This window comes from Crinia signifera, chromosome 2 (genome assembly GCF_055691185.1).
Source record: "Crinia signifera chromosome 2, ASM5569118v1, whole genome shotgun sequence".
Lineage (NCBI taxonomy): Eukaryota > Metazoa > Chordata > Amphibia > Anura > Myobatrachidae > Crinia > Crinia signifera.
In genome coordinates, this window is record NC_139218.1 from 260,678,504 (window position 1) to 260,688,802 (window position 10,299).

A 10,299-nucleotide genomic window follows, 5' to 3' on the forward strand; every position below is an offset into this window, starting at 1 on the left:
GTGAGCAAAGTGGTAAATTTATAAAGTGTCCATGTCGACATATGTCAACATAGACACCATAAAAAGTGAAAAACTCTTGTCTACCTTTTTCATGTCGACTTTTCCAAGTTGATCTAATGCTTGTGTTGACCTCTTGAGCATGTTGACCATAGGTTTGTCAACCTTTTTCATGTGTCGACCTATCTCCTGTCGACCAAAAGTGGTCTACCTATTGACTGTCGACCCTATGACCCATACCCTAAAACAATGATTTGTGCAAATGCATGTAATACTTAGTAGATGCAGATATTTCTGCTGCATTTCTATCACATATTCCTCTATTTTAGTGTATCGTGGATTTTGGAATATATTTATGCTCCTTGGCTTGGTCACAGTTATAGCAGGAGGATTCTTCATCATCTGTGCAGCACCATTCACAAACTACAGACTTTATAAAGCAGGCGGAGGACTTTTTATAACTGCCGGTAAGAAAATCTGCCACTCACACAAACTGAAGGCATCTACTCACATTGTGTATTCGAAATTCCAACTTTTCTTTCATGAATAACAACAAAACTATATAATTCTATATAAAATTCTATATAATTCATAGTAAATGTCTGCTTCATAAGGCTTCATTTTTGTTCCAAAGTGTCAGTGTCTCCTTTCCGAGCTTCTCCTGGAAAGGAGACTTTAGAAGTAGGTAAGTCTGGTTGGATTACAACATACCACATAGAGGTTTACTGATTATACAATAGGACTTTCCTGCATTAAAGAAAAAACACAAAATAAATATTACACCTTAAATAGGCCATAATACACCAGGGAGGTCATTCAGGTTGACTCGCAAAGCTTGCGAATTTCGCAGCTTTGCTAGCCAACTAAACACTGCCTGCCACCCGCATGAATGTTGGCCCGACACCCGTACGCAGATTGCACCCGCACTCATACATGCATAAACATTGATTCGCAGCTTGCGTGCTGGTGTAAAATGAATCAATGGTTGCCGATCAACGAATGATTTGAACAGCACTCCCAGATCTAAGACACTCTCTGGTGTCTTAGATCTGCGGACTCCCTGTGCGGAAAGCAGGCTGTCAGCTGCCCGCCCCCCCCGCACCCACGTTACGGGTGCATTTCCATGGGAAGGCCCAAAGTTGGGCGTTCCCATGGGTGCGACCCCTTGCCACCACCCCACCCTTGCTAGGTGTGAACGAGCCAGTGAATAAGCAATTCGCACCAAGCGGCTGCACATGCGCACACATACGGGCCTTGTAAGGCTGTAGGTGGAGGGGCAAATCTACATTAAAAAATGTGCTCCATACTGTATTGTGATTACTTTCTGTTGTTGTGTTTTTTTCACCAGTTCTGAACTTTGGCTCTTCTTGCCCCCGTGGGCTTTTTGGTTTGGGTAAATAACAGTACTGGTACACAAGGACTGACAAATGTGGTATTCTAATGGTCCAAATAGGCAGGCCCCCTGTTTATAGTTATAGAGATCGTGCAGGTAAGAATCAATTCAGGGGTGTGCTACCACTGACCAATTACACATGTATCAAGGGGATGAGAGAGAAAAAGTTGTGGTGCACCGATGACAAATCGTTTTATCTCTCTTCCCTTTGATACAGGTCCCATATTACCAAAAGAGGTAAAAAAAAGTTTAAATTAGTAAAGTGAATTTAAGATCTTACACAGGGCCAGATGCACTAAGCTTTAAAAGTGATAAAATGGATAGTGATAAACAACTGACCAATCAGCACCTTCCTGACATTTTTCAAACACAATCTGTGACATGGAAGTTAGGAGCTGATTGGTTGGTCTCCATTTGTATCACTTTTGAAGCTTAGTGCATCTGCCCCATAGCCTGTATTTACCACTGCTGCTCTGTGACAGCATGCAACTTTGTTTTGTGGGAAAGTGGATTTATGGGCTAGGAGTCGTATGAGAAGAGCTGGAAGGTCCAGTGTTGGTCCTTACATGATTTTGGATGCTACATCTGTCAGTGTTGATTTACCCAGGTTGCTAATATACTAAAGCAGTACTCACATTAAGGAGGGGGAATTTATCAACCATTCTAAAGTGAAGTTGCCCATTGCAACCAAACATAGCTTTCATATATATGGGGATAAATACGGATGACCGGCAGAGTACTGATGCTGGCATTCCAAAGGAGGGAATCCCGACAGGGGTGAGGTTATTCTAATTACCCTCCATCCATGCAGACTGCTCCTAACACTCTCTACTTGTGTCTAAACCTAACCTCCACCACCTAACCCTAATCAACCCACCCCACAGTCTAACCCTACCCCCCCCTTCTAAGTGCCTAACCATAACCCCACCTCCTTGTAGCCTAACTCTAACCATCCACTCCCCACAGCCTAACCCTAAGTCCCCCCACTAGTGTCTAAACCTAACCCCCCCTTTCTGTGCTGTCTGCTACCACTCTCAGCATACTTACCAATCGGGATGCCGATTGTCAGTATTCCAGTGTCCCTATTCTGACCTCTTCGTAGTTGCAACACTGGTTTACTGAACACCAGCATCTGGCCTGGATGCTGACTGCATCCCATAGAATGTACAAGATAAAAGAAAACAATTGTGATATTTTCTTAATACTTTATACAGTTATATATCTATATATAGATATATATATATATAGATATATAGATATATATATATAGAGAGAGAGAGAGAGAGAGAGAGAGAGAACAGACTCCTGTTTCGCGCCACAGATTTTAGAATTACTATGACTGTGCTGCCTGCCTTACAAGATCCCCTGTTGGATGGGGAAGGAAGGGAGAGTATGGGTAACAGTTGTAAGATGGCGCCCCCTTGATGATCTTGGTAATTAGATCAATACAGCCTTATAATCAATCTCAAAACAAGCAAAGTAAAGTCCAAAGTTTATAAATGTTTATTAAAAAGTCTCTTTTTCCACGTAATATTGGTGGCTGTTCCAGACTATTAAAAGGTTCAATAGTATCTTTGTTATATTTCAGGATAGCAAACAAATGTTTCCAACGCGTTTCGTCCAAACACAGGACTTCATCAGGGTATTCACAGAAATCACTACAATAAATTCCAACGATTTTTGTAGGAAGACATGATTTTGTAGGAAGAGATGGAGTCCCTCTCCGCCAGTGCTCTCCATCGGGGAAGTTCTGGCGAGCACCAGCCAAGGAAGAGAGGGGCTCCATCTTTATGTACACAATATCATCAGCGATAATGATATTGTCCATATTGTTGACGATTTATAGCACAGTGTGTACCCAGCTTTATATACCGCACTTCCTGCAGAACTTTGATGGGCAGAGTTTCCACACTTGTCTAATCTCATAAAATGTCTGGGAAGTCCCCCAGATTCTGCATACTAGTAAATAGGGCAGGATGGGGAGTGCCGTAAATTGCCAATAAGAGGGAAGAGGATCATTTGACTTTGGACCTCTCCCTCTGAATAGACCCATGGGTACTTGTGTAGTTTCACGGCGCCACCGCGCGTACAGTCTATGTTTGAAACTTGGCAGCTTGCCAGACTCTGTGTTTAACTGTGCGTGTGCCGCTCTAGCTGTTCTCAGCGCAGCCCGTGGCTGCTTTAAACTGGACACCTTGGCACACCGCTAACGTGACTAAACATAGACTGTGCGCGCGGTGGCGCTGTGAAACTACACAAGTATCGACCCATGATTTGTAGGTTTCTACCGAAAGGGGATTGGGGCCTAACTTGAGACAGCTGACCGTACCCCCATCAGTGCTCAACTGTAAGTTCAAAATCACAAGTACAGTACCACTGCTGTCTGGGAATAACTGGGGGAGGAAGGGCTGTAGTGAGCCAAGACTGGTAGGCAAGCCTCTTTTCTCATCTGATCTTGCCTATTTAAAGATTGTTGGGGAGGGGGCAATTATAGGAAAAAAAAGGCAAACTATAATGAGATGGAAATAATTCACATAGGCATAGTTTCACCATAACAGGACACAAATGCAAAACTATTTTAGTAAACTATCTAGCAATATTTGCTTACTGATTTATTTATTCTACCTTTAGATTTTGTCATTTCTTTTAAGGATTTTAAATTTAACATGAATGTTTTTCTAGAATCTTTCCTAACATTGCCAGTGTCACTGTGTACATTAGGTGCTCATAAAATATAAATGCCTTAACACTAAACAGAGCAGAAAGTGACACATTGATTTTAAAACTGAGGACTTAAAGTTCACTCTCATTACTTTATTAAAGTCTTTAACATTTCACGAAAGATCATTAATGAATTATCTGTTTACATCTTAGGCCTTTTTAATCAAATGTCAACATCTTTTTGGGGTCTTAGCTCATTAGACATGTTCCTACTAACTCTGGTGTGACAGGAAGAAAACATTTTGCAGTTACTGTAGTGATGTTTTTCAAAAAAGAACCTCACTAGTTCATAGGAAAATAAATTTATTTAAAAGCCATTCTAATTAAAGATTTCCACCCCCATGCAAATATTGAGTACTTCCTCTGTAATGCATGTTCAAAAACTACAGTTGATTGCTTTCTTCTAAATATCAATTTTAATTAATAGTGATGAAAAACTTCAAGAATATTGTATCAAAGGGCTGTTGACTGACATATTCATATTAGCAACATATCTTTATTAAATACACATTTTGTCTGCTAGAAGCAACTTTAGATACCCTTGTTTTTATGTGTTGCAGGAGTAGTATGCTACCATGAAATGAAAAAAAAAAAAAAAATGTGACTGTATATTTATGTGGGTACTGTGCTTGCCCTTTGTATTGTACCTTTTGTCTATGTACCCTTAATACAGAATACGATAAAAAGTCTTACAAAACTATTGATTTATGCAAAACTAGCTGAACTGCCAGTCATTTTTTTTATTTTAATTTCCAAAATTGTTGTAAAATGTCTTCTTATGCTGTGCCAATGGCCCAAGATTGTAATTTGTTAAAACCTCCATCATCAGGTGTGGTGGTGTTGTTTGAAACACACCGTTCATGACTTGATAGCTTGTGTGTGTTGATGATTCCACATCCACTCCTGAGATTTAGCACCTACAGTAGGATGCATTTATTTTTTGTGTGTTCTGTGTGTGTCTTACTGTTTGTGTGTGTAGTAGTGTATGTGGGTGTGTATTGTACTGTGTATGTGGTGTGTTATGTATGTGTCTATGTATGTGTGCAATGTTTGTGTGTGTGTTTGTACATACATGCAATGTTTAAGTGTGTGTGTTCTGTGTGTTTGTGTGTGTTATACTGTTTTTGGGAGTGTTGTAGTGAATGTGGGTATGTGTTGTACTGTGAGTGGTGTGTTATATGTGTGTGTGTTGTGTTTATCTGTCCAATGTGTAAGTGTGCTACGTAAATATGTGTGTGTAGTGTGCTGTGTGTGTCTGTGTAATGTTTAAGTGTGTGTGTGTTCTGTGTTTGTGTGTGTTGTACTGTTTTTGGGTGTGTGTTGTAGTGTATGTGGGTGTGTTTTGTACTGCATGTGCTGTGTTATGTGTATCTGTCCAATGTGTAAGTGTGTGAGGTGCACAACGTATATGTGTGTGTAGTGTGCTATGTGTGCATATCCGTTGCACTGTGTGTGATTGTGTGTACAATGTGTACGTGTGTGTGATATGTGGTATACAGATGGAGCCCCTCTCATTCACTCTCAGTGCTTGCCAGAACCTCCCCGCTGGCAAGCGCTGGTGGAGAGGGACTCCATCAGACTGGGACGTGCGTGCGTCTCTCACACACAGGGGCATCCCAGTATCTCGGCGGCTGGGCGGCGTGACCCTGTCCATATCCGCTTCAGGGAGACAGGCAGGGTTAGGGGGGAGCAGGGCGGCGGTGGGGACTGGCGATGGTGGCTGGGGAGGTGGTGGACGGTGGGGGGAGCTCCATCGGAACAGGGCACGCAAGCGTCTCGTGCACGCACGCCCCTTTCTAAAGGCTGGCAGCTGCCGGGGGCTGGTGCAAAGAAGAGGCCGGCTCCGTCTGTATGTATAGCCCCAATTATTCCTATTTGTTTAAAGCCTCCACCATAATGTTAGAATGTGCTTGCATTCATACTCAATGACACCAATGAAATAAGGTGTGGTGTTGTTCCCCATAATCTATTTCCCAGACCATCAATCTTTAATCATCATCAATCAAGGTAAATTGAACCTTGGTGTTTTTTACATTTCTAAGTGACATTTTCCAGCACGTGCGTCCCACTGATGGAGTCCCTCTCCGCCAGCGCTTGCCAGCGGGGAGGTTCTGGCGAGCGCTGAGAGTGAATAAGAGGGGCTCCATCTGTATACCACATATCACACACACGTACACATTGTACACACACACATCACACACAGTACAATAGATACGCACACACAGCACACTACGCACATAACTAGTGGTGTGCCACCCAACTGGGATCTGTCCAGCTTGTGGTGTGTCTGAAAGGGAACCGTGCTGCACTTAGAGGTACCCAGTACATCCTTAGTGTACATTCAGCATCCTTCTCCCAGATCCCCTTATATGATTCTCAAAACAGTGTCCAACAATCTTGTGACTGGTGTTTGGAGTTTTCACTTGCCATTGCTGTGCAAATTAATATGTATATATTTTGACTGCTTGATTTCAAAATAAGGATCATTTTCTTCCTTTGCAGGTATACTTTTTACGCTTGTAGTGGTGATGCATGTCATCTGGGTACAGAGTGTGTCGGATGTGAAAAGTTATGAACACATGAGACAAGAGGATTGCCCAGGTTATGCTGTGGATATTCGCTATGGTTGGTCCTTCATGCTGGCTCCATTTGGAATACTTTTCTCTCTTTTGTCAGGAATGCTCTTCCTGTTAGTTGGACACACTATTCTGAAGCACATAAAATAACCAAGTCATCTCTGTCATCTACAAAGCTTCAACTGTAAAACTTTTCTGAATGTTTGCTACTTGGTATAATGATGGACCCGAAACTATAATCATGTATAGTATTTCCTTTCCTGCTACTGTTTCTGAGAATTTGTCAATGGGTACTGTATTTACTTGTTTAAAGTGTGCCTGTATTACACTGGATGTGGTATGATGCTCAGATAGTTGGGAAACGGTCATTAGTCTGACATTGGAATCCTACTCTCTCCATTGTATTACTAGGGGGACCGAGACTTCCCCCCAAGGAGTGAGGGCTGCTAGGGGTTTTTCCTCTCCGAGCGCTGTGCAGTTTTCTGTTTTTCTACTGTTTGACATTGGAATCCTGACTGCAGGGACTCTGACAGGGGGGCTCGCTGAACTTGCAACAGGTTCCTTTCTCCCTCTATGTGGGTCTGGGACATGAACACCCATGAGGGAGAATAGTCCCAATCAGTCGGGATCCCTACTGTCAGGCATTTAACTGTAAGGATTCCGATATTGGACGAATGGCCATCGGAATCCCAACTGTTGAAGTGTCATCCGGCACCCATTACACTTCCAGCTTTTTTGTGTTAATAGGACTTGCATTAATTTAAATGAATTACTTCAAAATATATAACATTTACAACTACTGTATTATAAATGTCTTGCTACAATGTTGTTAATGAGAGCATATCACAGAAGCAACAATTAATGTTTAAAAACATATTTAATTTTCATTGGTTTATTATTTAACCCCTTCCCGACATTGCCTTTTGTGTTAATTTTTTTTTTTTCCTCCTTGCGTTCAAATAAGCGTAACTTTTTTAATTTTCCGGCTATATAGACACATGAGGGCTTTTTTTTTGCGGGACAAGTTGTACTTTGTAATGGTACCATTTACTATACCGTATAATATTCTGGGGAATCAGGAAATAATTAAATGTGGGGTAAAAAAAAAAAAAACGCCATTCCACAATTTTGCGCTGGTTACGCTTTTTTTGGAGTTCATAGTTCGTTTAAAATGATGGGTTATCTTTATTCTATGGGTCGTTATGATTCTGGTGATACCAAACTTATATAGTTTTCGTTATGTTTTACCACTAAAAAAAAAAATAGCAACTTTTACGGTTTTTCGAATTTGCGTCGCGTCGCCATGTTCTGCGGCTTATAACTTTTTTATTTTTCCACCTACGGACCTGGGTGAGGGCTCATTTTTTGCGGGCTGAAGTGTACTTTTTAATTAATACCATTATGGGATATGGGCGACTTTCTGATCTCTTTTAGTTATTTTTTTTTGGGTACGCGATGCGACCAAAAAACGTAGTTTTGGCGTTGGGAATTATTTTCCGTTTACGCCTTTAACCGTGCGGGATAACTAATGTTATATTTTAATAGATCGGACTTTTAGGAACGCGGCGATACCAAATATGTTTTTTTTTTTTATTTTTTATTTATTTTTATTTGTGAAATGGGGAAAGGGGGGTGATTTGAACTTTTAATATTTTTTTTTTTTTTTTATTTTTAAACTTATTTTTTTTTTTTTTTTTTACTTTTACTACAAGGCCCCCTAGTGTACTTGACCACTAGGGGGCGCGATCGCCTGTACTAGGTTCAGCCATAGAGCTCTATGGCTGAACATAGTGATTTTCAGCACTTTCTATTACATCCTTCCTCAGGCAGGATGTAATAGGAATACTGACACGGCCAGCACAGGGGTCTACATTAGACCCCTGGCTACCATGGCAACCGATCGGCACCCTCCGATCTCGCCGCGGGGGGCCCCGATCGGCGCCGGAGGGGGGCGCCCCCCCTCCGATCAGCTATTTAAGCACTGCGGGCGCTTTGCCCGCGGTGCTTAAAGGGTTAAACGGCCACGATCGGCGAACTCGCCGCTCGTGGCCGTGAGAGCAGGTGCCTGGCTGTAATATACAGCCATTACCTGCTCTCTTTCAAGCCAGCTCACTCCGTGAGCTGGCTTGATTCCCCCGCAACCGACACATGACGTATATATACGTCATGTGTCGGGAAGGGGTTAAAGCTATGCAGTTTATTAGACGTAGCCAACCAACCAACCATCCAACCAATGCAGACCTATAAAAAAGTGGATGACATGAGATACTTCTGTGATCATTTGCATCATGTAATGCTGCTTATTGAAGCTTGATATTATGGACCTTATTCTGGTTGACTCGCAGTTGCGAGTCCACCAGTCGCAACCCGCATGGCCACCCGCCCCCCCTCGCATGCCGTGATCCCCTGCAGGCATGCAAATGGTTTGTTTACATAAACATCCATTCACAGCTTGCGTGCGGGGAGGAAATCATTTGATGTTTGCCGATCATCAAATGAGTTCTACAGTGCTCGCAGACCTAAGACACCTCTGTGATGTCTTGGGTCTGTGGGCACCCTGTTCCGAAAGCGGGCAGGCAGCTGACATCCACTGACATCAGCTGCTCACCCCCACGTCGAATGTCCATGGGAACCCCCATGCCCCCCACCCACAGTGCTGTGTACACTCTCACCAAGCAGCTGCACATGCGCATAACAATTTCTGGTACTTGTGTATTATCATGGCGCCCCCGATATTAAGTCGCACGACTTTTAAGCCCCTATACAATTTGATTGTAATGGGTGCTTACAATGTTAAATGCACCCCCACGCCACCCCCAGTATGAACGCCAACCCAAAGCGTGGCGAGCGCAGCTAGGGGCGGCGGTACGCGTCCTCCGACCTTTTCATACCCCCACTATCCACGTCGGCGTGGAGTTGACTTTATATAGTGTGGCGAGCGCAGCGAGCCACCGAGCCCGAAGCGTGGCGAGCGCATGCGTAACACTTGTGAAGTAATGCGCGTCCGCTCGCCATGCTTCGGGCTCGGTGGCTCGCTGCACTCGCCACACTATATAAAATCAACTCCACGCCGACGTGGATAGTGGGGGTATGAAAAGGTCGGAGGACGCGTACCGCCGCCCCTCGCGGCTTGCTGCGCCTGCCATGCTTCGGGTTCACGTTCATAGTGGGGGTGCATTTAACATTGTAAGCCCCCATTACGGTGCTTATACAATTTATAATCGCATTGCATCGCTTTGTATGGCATTGTATGCCATATACAATGCCATACATTTTTAACATTGTATGACATCGGGGGACATCGCGGAACATCGCATCACATACCATCGCATGCCTTATGGTCTGTGATGCGATGGGCGCAGGAGAGCGAATGGACCAAAATAAGGTCCTATGTGTAAAACTATTATTTTATTCCATTGTTGTAGTTATTCTCTTGGATCCTTAGCTAACAATTATGCATGTGTGCTACAAGACAATGTAATGTTGAGCACAGGCCAAGCATAGAATGAAATTAGAATTCTAGCAGTTATTTATGTGATGGGGAGAGTGTAACATTTTACTTATTATTTTTATGCTCTCTATAATGTGTTTGATAGATTATAGAGGAAGAGC

General features: G+C 42.9%; 1 protein-coding gene across 2 annotated transcripts in view; it reads left to right on the forward strand.

The window, feature by feature from the left end:
- The window catches only part of TMEM182 (transmembrane protein 182), a 39,061-nt gene extending 31,413 nt beyond the window's left edge, over positions 1-7,648 (forward strand). The window contains exons 4-5 of one of the 2 annotated variants that reach the window (XM_083174396.1): positions 327-464; positions 6,614-7,646. In XM_083174396.1, coding sequence (XP_083030522.1) covers positions 327-464; positions 6,614-6,837 — 362 coding nt within the window. In that variant the 3' untranslated portion in view covers positions 6,838-7,646. Of the gene's footprint in view, positions 1-326; positions 465-6,613 lie in introns of both variants that reach the window. The other variant, XM_083174395.1, reaches the window with a different exon arrangement.
- The last annotated feature ends 2,651 nt before the right edge of the window (positions 7,649-10,299 follow it).